This window comes from Mycteria americana, chromosome Z (genome assembly GCF_035582795.1).
Source record: "Mycteria americana isolate JAX WOST 10 ecotype Jacksonville Zoo and Gardens chromosome Z, USCA_MyAme_1.0, whole genome shotgun sequence".
Lineage (NCBI taxonomy): Eukaryota > Metazoa > Chordata > Aves > Ciconiiformes > Ciconiidae > Mycteria > Mycteria americana.
Genome location: NC_134396.1, coordinates 37,080,828 through 37,099,679, shown reverse-complemented (window position 1 = coordinate 37,099,679; position 18,852 = coordinate 37,080,828). Strand labels below are relative to the sequence as shown.

At 40.2% G+C, this 18,852-nt stretch overlaps 1 protein-coding gene across 3 annotated transcripts in view; it reads right to left on the bottom strand.

Annotated features, from left to right (window-relative positions):
* Positions 1-18,852, bottom strand: part of NTRK2 (neurotrophic receptor tyrosine kinase 2) — a 201,246-nt gene that overhangs the window by 166,076 nt on the left and 16,318 nt on the right. For all 3 annotated transcript variants that reach the window (XM_075488574.1, XM_075488573.1, XM_075488575.1), the window contains exons 2-5: positions 17,239-17,313; positions 16,930-17,001; positions 9,748-9,816; positions 5,876-6,030 (exon numbers count right to left, since the gene is read on the bottom strand). In XM_075488574.1, coding sequence (XP_075344689.1) covers positions 5,876-6,030; positions 9,748-9,816; positions 16,930-17,001; positions 17,239-17,313 — 371 coding nt within the window. The remainder of the gene's footprint in view (positions 1-5,875; positions 6,031-9,747; positions 9,817-16,929; positions 17,002-17,238; positions 17,314-18,852) is intronic.

The window sequence follows — 18,852 nt, the reverse complement described above, 5'->3', positions numbered from 1 at the left end:
GAAGGTGCTGAATAAGAAAGGATCTTGCAGCACCTGAATCATCTGATTGACCTCGTCTCCAGTACTAATATCAACAGTTTGTCTGAAGAATTTTCAGATTATATGTTTCTATAGAGGCTATCAACCTTATCAACACTTCCCTTGCTAGCAGTCTCCTGAAAGTACCCAGCCATGTTTTCTCTCAAATTCCCTGAATGGTTAAGGAAATTAAATTACAGCTGGAGAAATTGTTCTTAACTGGTATTTAAGCTTCAGTTTATCCACAACAACTTTCGAAAGAAAATGAAATACATTCAGTGGAGTTGGGCTGAATACAGCTGCCACAAGCTTAACAGATGAACCGAGAGCTAAACAGCCTTTGTAATGCAAGTTAATGAGGCCTAAACTAGTTTATGCAAACCTCTAACAAATGGATTCTTACTCACTAAGTGCATGTAACGCAGTTGCAATTCCTGTATCTTTAACTGGGGAATTTCAGGTGTGTCCAGGAAATACTGAAAATAATGCCAACCTGTCAAATATTGCAGTGTAATAAACACGATCCTGAAACAGAAACATTTTCAGAGAAGCACACAAATGAGTAAAATGACGGGTTTCACTCTTGCTACCAAGTATACCAAGTACATGGCTGAAGGCATGCCTTCATGAAATGTCTCCCCTTTTAAAGTGAAAAAAGTACTTTCCTTAGACTTCAGAATACAGTTATCTAGTTATCAGTCTTCACCTAGTTACATTATAAGAGCAAAGTAAGAATACCGCCAGCCAACAGTCAGACAGCCATTCTCCCTCAGTAGATCAGTACTCCACACTTACGCAGATGCGTCAAGTCAGGCGTAGAGAGTACCTCTGCAAACCTGCACAATGCACTGAGTTCAGGAACGACACCTGAGCAACCAAGACATGTCTCCTTCCCTTAGACAGTGCCTTACGTCTTTCTAACCTGCTTTGTATTATAAACCTGCTTCATTCAAGTTAAAGCAGAAACTGAATCAGAATTGTAAAACAAAATTCTGCTTTTTTTTTTTTAAATACGAGAAGTTCACGTACATCACATACACGCAACTATCACCATTCACAAGCCCTGATTTGCGTATCGTGTGGCCAGACATCTGTATGAAAGTTACTGGTTGCTTCATGAACAGATAAAAGTGTGCATGCTCACAAGGAAGTGATGTACATGTCTTTGAAAATGAGATTCCTGTTGCCTTTTCAAACATCCATAAATTATCGGTTATTGTCACTTAAAAGCTGGAATAATGAAAATTGTTTTAATTAAGTCTGGAAAATTCTAACTCAACTTCAGAACAACACTGAAACCCCATTACTGTCAAAACTCTCATAAAAACCATTTTTCATGCAGCCAATGATCACAGATAAGAATTAAAACTCTTACAGAGAAAATAAGAACAGTTTGCCACCATACATCATGCATAACATCTAGTTCTTGAGCCAAAATAAACAACATAGGCTAGAGAGCCCATGAATATTCTGCAAGGTAAACATGGAGAATGTTTAAGGCTTTTTTTAAACTCACTTCATTCTGCCTGTAATGTTCTCCTTCTGATAGTCTTATCTGCGAAGTCTGGCTGATAATGGAAAAAAATGTCAACACCCACTGGATTATGCCTTTGCTTGTGGTTTTAGACTGCATTGTACTGTGATTGCCTAAGATCTAATGCTTATTTTATTGACTTACTAACATGATAAATCTTTTCTGTAAATTTAAAGAAATAAACATGTCAATCCTTCAGTTTGCCTTTTTCCCCCCTTAGAATTTATAACCACCTGCCTCCAGTCTACCATTTACTTATTTCCCTCTATGACAAAAATCTATCACCAGAAAGAGGCTGAAATGAACCAGATTCAGTCCAGTCCATTTGTAGTCATCTGAACAATTGCCTGTAAAAATTCATGGCTTTCCCAACTGAGCAAGAAATGGGCAACCTGTCTCTTTAGATTGTAATTCTACATCACAACAACTTCTAAAATTTTGTCAGTCATACAAAAGAAGCAGCACTAACAGCTACACCACAGTACTTCATACGCAAGGGAAGAGGCAGACAAAAAATGTTAGCATTCACAAAATTCCATAGTTCTCAGATGGGACAACATTTCCGCTGACTGGCTGCATATGTAAACAAACAGCCAGTCTGAACATAGGTTTGTCGTATGTACAACAAATTAGTACATGAGATTAATTTGCCACTTTGTTCAGCAGTCTTTAGCTAGCGTGCATGACCAATGGCAAGAAAGAAAACATCTGCAGAAACAATATATGATAAATAAGCATACAAAGCTGGGACAGTAAGCAAAATTGAAAGCCAGATCAAGCACCACACCAGCATATACAAACCAATCTGATTAACTAAACTGGCCAGATAAGGCAAAATGCCATTACCAGACTGAGATCCAGAGCAACAAAAAATCCACACGGGACTTCAGAGAGAGTTGTAGAAGCCAGGCCCCTCCCAAAAATACCACAAGAAAAAAAGTTAATTTTTTCGGTATCAGGGGGTTCAATGATAGCAGCTGAGTAACTGAATGCCTACCAGAGGGAGCAACCAACACCTTAATAACCAGTCCCAAACACATGGTCTTGCCTCCTTGGTACCCGGTGAGCCCCAGGTCATCTGCAAACTGAAGGATTTTTGAGTGACCTTACCACAGGCGTAGGACATGCCTCACTTCTAAGGACTTAATACACCAGTGGCAATTGCTGCCAGAGCTTACAGAAGTAGTAATAAGAACAAAGTGTTTATTTAGTTAGTTCTCTTTCTTGATTTTCTAATGCTATTTATCAGGTGGAAACAAAAAAAAGAGGATGACCTGGGTGATAATGCTGTCCATGTTGTACAGACAACCAGCAAATGCTGTGAAAATGGCAAAACTAAACACCACCATTCCTCCACATAGAAGGCTCTACTAATACTACTGCGGTAGATGCAACTTAAAAACCCTTGACATAGTAATTAAGTGTGAATTTAAAACTTAAAAGAATCTGACAATTTTCATCATACATAAATACATTTCTAATGTAGTTGAAAAAATAATTCTGCAAACATCATAACAATTGATTGACACTTCTAATATTGCAGCTGGAAAGGATCTTCTAGATAGTAAGCATACCTGACTTTAAACCTCAAGAAAAGAAATCACAAAGCTGATGGCATCTAAATTGCAACCAGCCTTTAATCAGCACATTAACGAACACTTCCACTATATAAACAATAATTAAAGTACCTCAGAACTTTGCTAATTTTCACATCAATTATCTACAAACCAAAGCCTTATGATCAAGAAACCACAGTGGCCTCTTCCAACTTCCCAGCAAGAGATTTATTAACAGCACACAGTAGCAAGACATCCTGTTACCAAGACATTTACCACATACTGTACAGGCCACTTACTATAATATTATGAAGTAATTAATAACACCTGCACACAAAGAAGAAAGCATGTTTGCTTAGTTTCTAAACCAAAAAAACATAACAAACCAGAGAGATGGGATGAAACCATTTCATTATCAGAGAAAATTAGAATAGGTTTTATTAACAAAATTCAAAGGTCTGCGTGCCCAAGAATTTCTCTTGACATCAAAAGGAGCTAAAAAGGTCACGTAGTCCACAGGAAAAAAAGTTCACATATGTCAAAAGCTGAATTATTCTTCTATTTCAGTTCTACCTATTAGCGTCTCAGAAAGTTCTGGAAATGAAATAAACCAGATTCATCAATGGGATTTTTTGAAATTAAGTCTTGTCCTTTTAAACACAGAAGAATATCTGCAGGGATACTGAAAGCAAGAGCCACGCATTGGATCTTTCAGATATCTTCCAGAACACAGCCCACGCTCACCAAGCCAGTCATTCCTCTTCACCTGGGATTCTCTATTCTGTGCCTAGGAAAAGGCTGTGTTGTCATCTTTATTAAAAACTTATGTCCTGCATTGGTTCATTTTGAAAAAGATAGATTAAGGGGAAAGACCCACTAAGAGAAAAAAAAAAAAAGGAAAAAACCCAATTATGTAAAGTTTAGTCATATTTGGACTCCATAAACTAACATAGATAATTTGCAGGCATGTGCTGATATCCACACGGATCTTCAGCAAAATGCATGCTTCCCATATGGAAATTCCACATACTGGAAATTCCAATCTGAATGTCGTATATACTCACCTTTCCTCCTCCTCTTCCTCCTCTAACTGGAAGTACCACCCTCCCTTGTCATAGCAAGTATTTTAGTCAAGATATGCCCACGGGATGAGCGCACGTGTACACAACATGTGCACCTACACAGCATCAAGAGGTCACAGACAAGTCTGTTGTGACTGCAGATGGTCAAGAACTCAGGAGAAAGAAATAAAGACTCATAGGTTTAATTCTGGGCATTTAACAACAAAAGTTTTCAAAGGAAAATCCAGGCTTCCTGGTAGCTTCTAGATGTGCCAGCCAAGAATGTTACAAAAGGCTATGCTGGAGTTACTGGTTTGTATTAACTGATCCCAATCCACCAGGAGACCTTTCTACACCCAGCAGATTAATCTACCTTCTAGTCCATGGAGCAGACGGTTGGGTCCATCTAGCTCAGCTTGGTATCAACTCCCACTTCAGGTAAATCAGATCCTGCAGCACACAAGAGCAACTGTGCAGCTCACAAGACTCCTTAAACAGGTTGCCTTTTTTTGATCACACCAGACACTAGCATCATTTTTGTCGTGAATACACCATGATGCCTGGCCCCACCAGGAAGCTGGACACAAGACCAACAGCACGATACGTGGCCGTAAAACGCATTACTGTGTACCATTAAATGCCACACATGCTGGGTCTGCAGCAGCTCCCCTCCATGGCTGTTCCTCGCTGGCAGCTGCTATCAGAGGGTGTCACACCCTCCATATAGGCAGTGGAGAAAAGGACACTCAACGGGCAGAGGTGGAAGGAGAAAAGGTATCATTTTTGTGTTCCTCCTGCTATTCGTCTTCACTTACAGCTTTCCCAGTCCAAATCAGCCCTCCATGAGGATACCTTTGCTCCTTTTCCTTCTTGCCTGCCTGCTGCTGGGCACCCCACCTCCCAGCTCTGCAAAGGAAACTCCAGACTCCAGCAGGTCTCACGTCGTGTCAGAAACACCCAGCCTCTGCCCCTCGTACACAGAGGAGGAGAAATCTCTTCAACTAGTGGGTGAAACCTTTCACCAGCTGTCCCAGGACCATACACAGGCAGCAAAGTTGTATACAAAAAAAGCCTTATTGTTACGTCGCTTTTCCACTATCTCCAGATCCATATAAGCTAACTGAAAACAATGTGCTGCAAAATGCTACAGACCTAAGCTTGTTCTGACTCTTTTGCATAGCCTTGACAAGTGAACTCTGTAGAGTTTTATCTGTGTGAAGAACAGAGCTATTGCTGATTTGTCTCTACTAGCAGGCAGCTCTTCTGAATTTTCTTCCTATGGTTCTAGCACTAGAGTTTGTATTTTTGAAGGAACATAAAGACTTCATTAGCCATAAATACCTGAAAAAAAAAATCAAGGAGGTAAAAATCTTGTGTCTATTGAGCTTGGAAGCACTACTATTTAGTTTAACAAAGGCACATGCATTTTAAATAATTTTTCTGTGTTATCTATAATTGGTGTTCTGTTTTCCTGCACATGAATAATGGTACATTCTTAAAGGATCAAGGGGAAAAAAAAAGCTTTATGTGAAGCTCCCAGAATTATTCCATGTGGGGTGAAAGATCACTGAGTGGTTAATATCTCCACTGAAACCTTTTCCTTTAGCAGTGCTGTTGTCATCCAGATAGGTATCTTGCAAAAAAGCACATTTGTTTTTCCTGTCTCACAATAATTTAGCAGTAATTTTATGTTAAAAGACCATTACCGCAGTTCGGGACCTTCATATCCAGCAAGGCTGTCCTCTTGTTGTTGTCATCTATGCAATATAAATCCTGAGTTTCTGTGTAAAACTTGGTCTCTTGAAATTTCTTGATCCACATAATTTCACAGGAACACTTGAATGGATTGTCCACCAATATCCTATAGCAAAAAAAAACAATTTGTTTACAATGCAGAATGTGTCATGCATATAGAAAAAAATGGGGGGCAGGGGGACTCCAAGCACTCAGCTGGGTGAAAGCAGAAGTTGACCCCTCTAGTTAAGAAGGATAAGGAATGCAACCATAGTAGCCTCAGTGCAATGCAAGGTGCAAGTGGATAATGGTTTCCATGTAGAGAATGAAGCTCTCTTTGCACCAAGAATCCAGACTGTCATAGATTGGAGAGATCACACAGGGGACTCAACTACTATCTCCAATTCGCTGGCGTAAATCAGGAGCACATGGAGAACTGGGCTTTCCATCAAGCTCCATTTTATTTCATAAGGGTCAGGCAGAGATCAGAATTCCTCTCTTCTACGCTTGACTCTCTGCTCAGCTACCTCAGAAAGACCATGCCAGAAATGGTTTACTGCTGTGAGGTGGTAAATTCTTTATAGAGTCAAACAGTCACGGATTATAGGCAAGCTCTAACAAACTCTAATGATAAAAAAGGATTTTACCTAACCTTCAAAATTCATCCGCTACAACACTCTAGAAAATCTCACAGTAAAACCCTGTCATGAAGAAACACTAACTGAAAAAATGGCCCTGAAACAGAAATGTATCATCTAGCTATACAGTATGCTGCATGGAATTTAAACCACAAGTTAGCAAACTTACCAAATTCTAGTTTTAAAATTTAATAAAACTACACAACAATGTAATGCAATAACGTCCAAGTAAAATATGAACAGAAACATCTCAATATCTACGTAAGAAGTTACCTAGTGTTATTTTTTCTCCTACAGGCATAGATGAGATCCAATAAAGCATGTGCAAGTGACTGTTTGAGGCATCTCATTACAAGGAGAACAATTGTTCTTAACAAAATTCACAGGTATTTTCGATGTACAGAAACTAAACTCAATGCTCATAAATGCCTCCTGAGGACATGAAGTGTGCAAATCATGAAGAACTCAGCTTATCAGAGCTGTAACCTGTTCCCCCAAAAGCCATCTGCAGTTCTTTGAGGATTAACAGCTGCAGGGATCGTTCTCGCAAGACTCTGAAGGAGCAATTTGTATTCACAGAAGTCATCTGCTGGACTTTACCACCACCACAGCATGGACAAGAACTGCTTATGCAAGACAGAGTATGAACATTAGGATCCCTTGGGTCAAAACCTACAACACGCATTTTCAAAACAGCAAGATTTACTTCCCATCTTCTGTTTCATCGTATAACTTCCCTGTAAAAGAGAAATTTCCCTTGACCAGTGGCCAAACAGTCCTTTTCTTCCACTGTTTTATTTTGTGTTAAACCCACCAAGGGAGTTGGGCCCATCATAGGCAGGATGCTGCATAGAGGCATGATGGTCTAGCCAAAACCAGGACCTAGTAAAAGCAAATTACGTGTCTTTATCTTTCTTGCTGTAATTTTACAGCTGCAGCTACAGTTTGTTCTAAAAGAAGTCGTCTTTCAAAGCAGCATCTCCTTCTCTACAATACCTGGTGAATATCTTCTACTTCACCCTATCCTGAATTTTTCATACCTTTATGGTTTGATTTACAAGAGTGCTACCAACAGGATGCTTGTTCATCAGATTTAGAGGAAGCTCTTCAGAAGCTATTTATGGCATTGTTCTCCTCTTGGATTCCCCTTCCAACACCCTTCTTTCTCTCCTGATTTTCCACCTATGCATTAGCTGCTCATCAACAGAATTGTTCAACTGATGCTGATTTCATCACTGTTTTTCCTCCCTTCAGGCCCTGCTTCCCCTCCCCCTTTCTTTCCCTCACTTCCCCCACATCTGTTTATCTCACTTCATCGCAATCTCTGTTTGCATAACTTCAGTTCTTCTACCCCTACACTCCAACTCTTTCCCAAGCCCACAACACTCTACCTCACTTTTGTATCCTCTCTCTCTCTACATGTCCCCCATCACACATTGCCTCCATACCTCAAATACTACTCAGTTTAACCTTCACACCATCCATTTTTCCCATGTCTGGCTCACTCCCAGTACTGTTCTGCTGCTTCTACTACCACGACACTGAATGGCCACAGGTTAACTCTGGTATTAACAACTCAAATATATTCACTCCTAATTCACATCAGCCAGTTGTTTTGCCTCTAAGTGCTATTTCCCTGCCTCATTAAACTTCATTTCCATAATTCCCATCACATATTTGAAACATTTGATTCTCTCACTCTCTGTCACAAATCCTTTCTTACTTCTTTCTGCCCAGGAGCAAACCAACTTCTTCAGAAAGATGAGCAACATTGATGTTGTTCTGCTTCAAAATCTTTGTAAGCACTCTCTCCACCCACAGCCTAAAAGAAGCTGTTCACCTGAGAAGGAGAGGTTCAAGAGTGGCTTGATTTGTGCTTTGGAATAAACCCGTTACTGGCAGCAGACAAACTGCGAGAAACTGGGAGCAGAGTATGCCTTCAAAATTGCAGTCATTTCCTTTTTTGCATGCTTCCTAAGCTAGAGCATACCCACTCTTACATTTCTGCAACCCAGGGAGAGGGGCAAAGATGACTCAATTTCTCCACTAACTGCTCAGAAAAGTTAGGGAGAAGCCCAAGCTTCACACTGTGCACTGGCCTGAGTCCTGTATCTGTTTTTTTGAGGTCATGACAACTACAAAATATAGAACCTACGGCCAAGTACACACTAACAATGGCTTTTTGGCAGGAATTAGATACAGCATATGAAGAAACGGGGACTTCAGAACCAACAGACCTGTGCAGGGCATACAGCAATGGGAGTGCCCTGCAACTAGCTAGTCTCTCCATCAGAGTGCTCAGCAACTGCCAAGTTATGAAAGAAAATTCCTGTGAGCAATGTTCCCTGGGCTGTAAAGATAGTGATTATACCAACTTAATTACCAACAAAACATACGTAAGGGGCATAACCTCTTTTTGTGGCACTGGGATTTGCCAATTTCATTTCTCACTTGCTGAAGTTCACCAGAAGAGGCCAAGGGCTGCAAGGCTGGTGTTGCAATTCTTGGACTGGCATTTTGGACTTCTGACTCTGCTCTGAGCTCCAGGAGAGCACTCTCCCTCTCCTCTGTAGCCCCCGCCCTCCCAAAGCTCCCTCAGGCTCTCTGCAGTCCCACATATTAGCAAAGAATGCACAAGATGACCAAAATTTTGGAATGTATACCAATACAGAAATTCTGCTTGATGGAACAGAGGATAAAAATGTAATACTGAAACAATTAATAAATATGTTTACCAGTGCTTCGTTACCAAATGATTATATAAAGCACAATGCAACTCAAAGAGTCTGAGAAAATAAAAATATTCTTCAATAGCCAGCCATAAGCGTAGCAGCTGTGGGGCCAATATAAGAGTACGAAAGGGAGGCTTCATTTGAAGAACTGTAGAAGGCTGTATTTTCACTAGCTCAAATATTTAATACAAACACCAATAGTTTTGTGTGAAGTAATCTCATAATAAAATATTTTAAAGCTAAAGGGAAGAGGCTATTTTGAGCTCTACATTGTTTTAAAAGATACACTTGACCTTCTTGAAGCCCTGGAATGAAAATCTCTCTGTATGTAAGCATCCAGGATTGCTGCTTTCTTTGGATCAGAATTTCACTCCTAATCATTGATGGACCTCTACCTTTAACAGAACAAACTTCAAAGTCTTGTTCTTCCATTCCAGCCAAAAATAAACTTTATTTTAAGAAACGACAACTTACAGATCAGACAAACCCAGATGGCGAAAAGGCTTCTTGGACAAACTTGAGAGTTTGTTTCTGGATAAATTGCTACGGGAAAAGAGAAAGATTGCATTAATTAGAATTGCTTCTTCTTACACTGAAAATACAGTTTGTGTCTTTTAAAAAAAATTAAGAACTCAAACCAGCTCTAAAAAGCCTCATTCCTTTCATTTCAGTTGTAAAGAAATGGTGCTCGGTCTCGTTTTACAGTTTGATGGGTTTCAAGGGTTTGAATCCAGTCTGCATCTGAAGTCAAATACATTCAAAATCAAACTCAGCAGGGGTCAATATCTTCACTTTTAGCACTTCTGTTCACTGCAGAAGAGCAGCAGATTTAATTGTGTTTCAAAAGTATTTTGTAAAGTCCAGGTGTTAATTACATGCTCAATTTATTCATAAGTGAAATGGGTGTATCCCTTCCTTTGATGCTGCACCAGACTCTGTACTCACATAAGCCCTCCTCACATGCTAGCACACATCCACATCAGAGCCTTTTAGTTATTCTTTTCAAATTGCATGTACAATACGCACCCACATGGAAGATCAAAAGGAAAACTGTAAAATGCCTATATTGGGCTTTTTTATGTCAATTAAGCATTTACGGTTTCCAGTGGTAATTAAGTGAAAGGTCCTCTCCCATTATGCAGAGCAAAGAAACGTTCATCTGAATCAGAAATACTCCTCCCCTCCCAGGCTTACAAAATTGCTTCTCCACCCCAAAGCAAAATAATGCTGTTTTTCTATAGTCTTATCAGTCCACCAATTAAAGACAGTGAGAGCAGTAAACTGTATAATGCCAGCAGTACAGTGCAAATCAGTGTTATGAGCCAGAATACCACATGAGTTTTATGTGGTATTATAAAGGCGCCATAGGGGCTCCACAGTTAAAGTTGCGTTGCATTTAAAACCAGGGATTAAACCTCTTTTTTTTTCCCTGACCAAGGAACACAGTGTTTACTTCCCAAACTTCCAGTCCTTGATCTCTAAGTACGAGATAATTTTCAAAGAAATTACAAGTTGGATCTTCTACAAACATTTAGAACAGAATCTTTAAGAGATTTTTATTTACTATATTTCCTCGTTGATTCCTTCTGACAAACAACAGCCTGAAATTGTTTGACTAGTCCTAATGTGTGAGAACAGAACAGATGATCTACTATTTCATTAGTCAGCTGAACTGGACTGCCCTATAGCAGATGCTGGTGGAAACCCCTCATGGACCCTGGTCAGATATACAAAAATTAAAGTACAATTTGCACATGGGACTGAAGTCATGTTTAAGTAAAAAATGCCACTATAATTTTTTCCCTAATATGTGTAAGCCGTATGTTGGGAGGCTGAAAGAAAGAAGTTGAATCCTCACATGGACTTGGGCTTTTGTCTCCAGCACCGAGGCAATGTGAAGCACATCAAGCCCCATCCCTCCACAGGCAACTCTCCACGTGCCATGCAGGAGAACCCCTCCAGTTCTGACGCTGCCGAGCAGCACATGCAGATGCCCCTGTGGTATTACCAAACGAGGCATGCACCTGCTTCTCTTACCTGCACAGCAACTAAATCCCACCGTTCCCAAAAGAAAGCCAGATACACAGTGGGCTTTACCTGCAGACAGGTGCCCGTGCCATTCACTACTCTAGTGGGAGGCAACATCCTCCAGGTCGTGTGATGACCAGGTGTGACTCCTGGTTTCCACACAGCAGAGGACCCTGCTCTTCCATACCAGCAGGACTCCCTAACCATCAGACAACAGGTTCCTCCGGGAAATCGCTCTTCAGCTGAAGCCATTTGATTTCATGTGATCTTCCCTGGCACCCTAATGGGAGAGCCAGGCTCAAGCTCTGATTCCAGACCAAGGCAAATCAAAGAGGATTTGAAACCCTTCTAAATGCTAAAGTATCACAATACAAATCTGAAAATGGGCTACAAACATCTTATGTAAGAGCCCCAGCCATCCTCTGAGACAGTATTTCTCTCTTTTTTCTTTTAAGATTGTAATACCTTAAAAATAAAATTTTCAAGAATATCTTAAATAACGACTGACTGTGGGAGAGGGTTTGCTGTTAGTAACCCAGCGTGGACATAAGAGCCCACCTACTTCATGGGCAGGACTGAAGTCCCATCTTTCCTGAAGATTTCCTCCTGGCTGCTTGCATGTTCCCTTACTCAACTTACTCATGGTCATCTAACTCATCCCATCTCTTCGTGAGGTGCTGAGCTGCCTGCTTCAGAGCTATGAACTCTATCAGACAGCAGACTGCGGGAATTAGGTACTGCCATAGCTATATCTTCTTGACATTTAGCCTCAGGCCAGTCATTGCTTTTGCAGGATTACTGCAAACCTTTAGGCAGAAGAATAGCCCTTACTTGTTTAGATTTGTGAGCCAGACCTATTGCTCAAATGCCACCAGGTATGTTACTTTCTGAACACTTCGTGCAGGTATCAATGACTCCATGTGAGCCAGTGAAAAAATGGGACTGATAATTTACGTAAAACTATCAAAAGAATAAAGAGGCATTATTTTGTTTTTAACAACTCCCATTTTGAAAAACCAAAAGCACCTTGATAGCTTTAATTGTCTTTTCAGATTTTTACCAGTTGTGCTTGACACGCACCAGAAAAAGGAAGTAAGAACAGTCAGAAAAGTAATAAAAAATTCCTGTGCCGATATTCTTGATCATGGGTTGAAACATTTAGTACTTCCAAGACTGTAGCCTTTTCTCCCATGTAGTTTAGTGCTTTAAGGTTTTTCAAGCTGACAAGTAATTCAACAGAAATTTTTCAGACCACTGTTACAGATCTATCACCTTAAACGATACTTTGACAATAAATTTAATGCTATATACATTCTTCATAAACTGAGCACTTTATATTGATTATAGAGATGCCTGCTGTGGTCTCTTTAATTCATGTTAAGTGAAAAAATCACTACAAGGCTTATTATGGAGTAGTTAAGGACCACACTTCCACTTTCATGGGAAGAGAATATAAATTAGTTCCCCAATTCAACTACACACAAAAAGGTCATGGTGAGCAGCCCAAAGAAGATCCATCTGGGGTTCTAAAGCCTTTTTTTCTTTAAAAAAAAAGAAAAAAAAAGTCGAGAGTACAGAGCCTGGCTCCAAAGCTATATACCTAAGGAGACGACCCAAATTCAGTCAAAAGGGTGCCTGTATTTTACACACGAATATCAAGCTCACTTTAAACTTGCTAGACCTAATTCAGCGAAAAGCAAACCTGTGGCAATGTGGAGTGGAAAAGCAGCCTGAGAAGCTGCATAAATACTCACACAGCTAGCAACACAGGCACAGATCTACTGCCTGCACTGCTCCTGGCGAGGGGAGGCAAGTAGGAAGAGGAGGGAACAGATCTAAGGAGAACTGGGGGGAAGAGGTGAAGAAATGGCCATTTTACTACGCTCAGACTCCCTCCACAGGCAACTGCCTGCTCTGCCTACGGCTGAGGCCAGCCTTGTGCGCAAGCAAGGGGAAATCTGCAGCAAGGTCCCAAATGGTTTAATTTGGCTGCCTTACCTAAACCTGAACAGTGTAGAGATACAAACACACCTTAATACTTAGAGCTTTATATACACTACACTCGCAAATCTATGATTCAGCGATGCAATTATACACGGCCTGGCATGTAACAATAGCTATTTTTTAATGTTTTTGGAAATACACACTTGCTGTGAAATGTATTTTTATGTTTAAAGGTATTGGCAGTACACCATGGACGTGAATTACACAGGTCCATTAAAATTACTGTTAGCAGCAGATAAGCTTATAAATTACAGCACTACTAAACTAGGACTGTTTAATAGCTTGTTAAATGCAACTGTTGACTAATTTGAGTCTAAGATCAACGAGAATACCAGAATTAGATGAGCAAGGCTACTAATTACATTTAAGTAATACCTATTAGAGCATTTATTTTCCTGTTGGTTATGTTATTACTCAAATCTTCTCATGATACATATCTCTAGAAAGATATCTGGGCTACAGAAGTTTGGCCAAAAAAATAAGGTAATGACAAAAAAGGGGTTAAGGAAATGTGTGTTAATAAGTTACTTATAATCTGATATTCTTACATGATTCATAAAATAAATACTACGTTCATATAATAAAGCTCCTGAACTACATCAAAAGTTTTTTAAAGAAGAAAAAGAAAACTGTTATAGTATCACTAGCAAAATTAAAGCTTATACAGTTACATCAGTCTTCAGAAAAGTGTTTGGAGTTTCTGTTTTCTTTACAGGATAGTAACAAACTGTTGTTTCAAAATAAAATGCAAGACTTCTCAAAGACCTGTACTCGGAGGTTACTCTTGCAAAGTGAAATGATTTCAGCTCTTAATAATTTTCACTGTCCCAACCACAACAGGAGCTGCACTTCATTCCCAGTGCAGTCAACAGGAGTTTTATGGCTGATGACAACAAGCAGTGATTCACTGGGGCTTTCAGAAACATTTTGGTGTGCATCAAGACTTCCCAGAGAAAACAAACAAATGCATTTTTTGCAGGGATGACAAATCAGCCTCGGCAAAAAATGTCATCATAGTTACTGCTTTGTCACGTGCGTATAGAGCAGGCAGTGCCACGTAACACCTTCCATCTTATCTGGGCTTATCCTGTGTCTGCTAACATCCCACCAAAAGAAAAGACAGGACGAGACTGGATAAGCTCCTGGTTCATAACATTAAGTATTCTGGATCAGGATTCCATGTACATCGACCGAACAAATGTCGGTCAGTCGAATTTGTTTCTAACAAGCAGCTTCATGAACTACAGATCCAGTAAAGCCCGCTTACCAACAGATATGTATTCCACATATGACTGCGTGCTCCAGCTGAAGCTCTTCCTGTGGATGAAGTATTTTAAAGACACCTTGGCCATGTGGGTTCTGTAGTGCAGGTCATATATGCACTTTTCCCTTAAGTGGTAACTCTAATAGGGTCTCCCTGTTCTGTCCAATGGTCAGTTTTCAGAAAACCTGTTTACCTGTATAAGTTTTGGTTAGAAGCAACCACTGGGGACAGAGACACTCTGTGACTGCATGAACCCCGTTTCCCTAAGGAAACAGGCAAAATAGCCTATCAAGAGGATCCCACCAATTGTCTCCGTTACCTTTTGCAGTGTCTACTGGCCCATACAGCTGGGAAGGTCTTCCAAATATCTATTTACAGTGCTCCAAATTAAACACATTCTTTCTCACCCTATATTCATGGTCATGGAGAGAACTGATTGCCCTCCTCATCATAATTGCTCTTCTTTTAAAGATAAGATGTATGTTCCTTTTCAGTCTTCTCTTTATTGGACTGAACATACTCAGCCTCTGAGCCTCCTTAAATTATTTGCTTTACAAGCTCCTTATAGCTCTGTTGCTCTTCTCTGTAGTATCTTTCAAGATGGGTAGATTCAGTGTCCTAATCTATATACAGTATTCTGATAGGTGCCTTCCCAGCAGCTAAGATAATGGTAAAAGATGTAAAAAATCTAACACAAAATTCCTTTTCATCCAGACTGAATTTGCCCTGTTCTGCCACATTACGCTGAGATTCTATTCCAGCACAGCCACTAAATCTTTCTCTGCAAATGTGCCTCTCAGCCAGTAAGTTCCTACTGCGCATTTCCACAGCCAGTGCATACGCACCTGGCTTTATGGAATTTCATCTTTTACAACCATAATTCACTGAGCAATTGTTACACAAGTAGACACGCAAATTGACTCTAGAAGATACTTCCCTTATATCGCCAACTGATCATAGTAAAAGCTATTTACTTTACGAATGACTATATGAAGTCATATGTAAGCCTCACAGGCCAACAAGATCTGGTTCACACTCCTCCAGTGACTGTGCCACATTAAGGACAGCAGTTACTGTTTAGGCAGATAGGGACATTCATGTCCACTTCCTTAAATGAATTAATTGCCATTCTTTGGAAAACACAGGTGCAGAAAGTGATTCCATTTCATTAGCAAAGCCATCAGCCCTGTGCTCAGTTCAACAGCTCTTCCATATTACAAGGAAGTATCTTACGAGCCTGAGGCTTGGCCTTATGTCTTCCTGATCTCATTAGGACTTTAAAAAAAGCAAGGGGTTAAGTGCTAAATACATCTAACAAAGATGGATGGACTGAAACACACAGTTGAATACTTGGCTAAAACAGGGTACCTGTGAGCCCCTCACGTGAGCCCCTCACGTGATCTCAATGTTTTGTAGGACTAGATCCACAGTTTTCCATGTAAGTAGCAAAGCGAGCTACTCCATGGCTGTCCCACCAAAAGGCACTACAGTCCCTCAGAGACATGTACTTATACTAAAAAGAAACAAAGTCTTTCATTTTAGCTGATCATTTTTCTCTGTACCTTTATAAAGAACTTTGATCAGTTCAGCCTTTATAAATCTAAAGTTTAAGTAATCTAGAAAAACAGTCAAAAAGCTGCACTGGCACCAACTCTGCTTCCTGAAGCTCATGAACCACAGATTGCATTTGGGTGTGAAAGTAACCTCATTCTTATTTTCTGCTTTGGGTGCATTAGTTCAGATCTTGAGTGAGCTTCCAAAGTGAATCTCCTGATCATCCTCACTTACAGTACTTAAATTCACGGTCATGCCACAGTCTCTGGGCACACACACTGGTCAAATTACATTAGATGTGCTCCGTGCATGCACCTACTGCACCGCAGCTGCTAAAACATATTCAGCCCATTGAATCAGACTAGAGCTAGTCAAACCCATGTCACTGAGTGTGATGCATAGTGTGACATCATACCCTCGGCACCAACTGACTCAGCTGAGAGAGGCACTCTTTGTGTTACGCTACTTACCGCAAAAGACACAGCCAGAGGCCACTGTTAGAGACAGGATAATGAACTGCACGGTCTTTTTACCATCCAACGTTATGTTCTTATGATCTGCCAGTTCCTTACCATGCATGTCCCATGTTCTGCCAGTTCCTTACCATGCATGTCCTATGTTCTGCCAGTTCCTTACCATACATACCTTATTCAGGGTGCATTAACGACAGAAAATCATTGTAAGTCTGTCTTGTTAAAATGTTTTATATGAAGGAAATGGTAAAAGAGAGAAATAAATTAATAATTAAATAAATTACTATGAGTTGGGCAGTTTTGACGTAGAAGGCAGACGCTATCCTTACTCACATGTATTGTAGGTTGACGTTTTTCACAAATGCCTGACGGGACACAAATCTTAAGCCTGAATCCACCACGGTCCTGTGAAAATAAATAAAACTGTAAGAATACTTCATTTTAATTATAATAGAAAGCATAATGATAATAATGGTTAAAATAAGAGTGTGGGTGATATCTCAACAAAGCTGAACCACAAGGTCTACAACTGTCCTCTATAACACACAAAGTTAGGCCTACACTCTGATGAAGTCTCTATATGCTTCTATAAAAGAAATAAAGAAAAATTAGCTTTATAAAATATGCATCCCATATACTCACAGATTTTTAAGTCCAACATAAAATCCAACTTCGTTGTCATTGATGCTTTCTAATTTTCTCTGGTTTGCAATATAACTGTTGGAAAAGCAAGACAGAACAAAGTATGAAAGTGGATCCTTCCATGGCTTTGACTGTTCAGAGATCAAGCACTGATGTCTGAAAGTCAGCAGTGATTGCTGACCTACTGCAACTAACACTAAAATCTAGTCAGAGCATCTGCAGAGCAAAAGTGCTCCTTAAAATCTTCTGCATCATTTAAATGGTACTTTGTGGGACAGGGCTGGAGGAGAAACAGTTGAGTTTTACACAGGGGAAATGAAGCCTTGTTTGTCACGGAAGCAAGTCACCCTGAAGGCACAGTAAATAAAACTGCATCACAGTGTCACTATTTTCCAGGACACACTTCCCTACCTCACGGATTTCACAGCAGCAAAAGGGCCAACTTCCATGGTGGCAGTGGAGTCATCCCACTTAACATTGAGGGGGGATCGAACTGGCCTAGTCTCTTATCTCGTGTTGTTAACTTAATCACTTGTTCAACTGATTTTCTCCCTGCCACAAGTAGTTTCAGTTCTATTTACAAGGTGTGGCAGTAAGAAAACTGAGGAAAGGGAGGCTGTACTTCATGACGTTACATACACAAGCGGAAATTAAGAGAAACTCATAGTACACCAAGGCATTGAGTCCACTCAGATACCATGAATATCTATCTGCCTGAACCCCAAAAGGATGTGGGCATGCAAGCCAGGCCTTTGTGTTATCATCATGTGAGATCTATGAATAACCAGTGACATCCCACAGACTCGAAATTAAAATGTTTTACAGATAATGCATGGGATGATATAGAATCTGTTACCTCTTCTGCAGCAAGAAAAAGAGTTTCACAGTGCAAATCATGCAGTCTAAGAGGAAGAAATCAGTGGAAACGGCAATTCAGCTGATATTATGTGCAGAAAAGTAAGCCTGATGTAAGAGATGCCTCGCTAAAGAGTCCATGCATTTCAAAGGACAACCCCAGCCCCAGAGAAACTTAAACAGAGACTGACCTGTATTTTCATGAGCATCCAGAACCAAAGCTGCAGGTTTTCCTAAAATGAAGGAGTCTTTCTTTGCTAGAATAAAACTTGTCTTCATTTTAAGCACTTTTTTTTATTTAAAGGGAATTCTGCTGAATTGGAAAGGCATATTGCTTTCCCAAAGGCAACCCGTCTTATCTCAACTGGTGTGTTAGAGAAATTCACTATGTGCCTACATCCCAACAGAAGCTTGAGAATCCCAAAGGTTGGGCTGGGCTCTCCTCCAAAGCTGCAAAGCTGACTTGCGCTATGCTCTTGCCAAGTACCAGGAAAAGCAAAAAGTTTCCCCTAATGGGATTCATGTCCCTTGGGAAAAAGAAGGGCAGTAAACAGACGATGCATGACACCAGACAAAGCACATTACTACAGCATCATATGACACTGACTGCTCTGCAGGACTTCTTAGGACAAGATTAACACGGTGTACCCCATGACAAGACAATAGAGTCCTTCGTATTTTGTGTTTTCTTCCTCGGATTTTTTAAGGCAATCTGATTTACTCCCTTGTGTTCACTGATCTATTTTTCTGTTTGTTGCT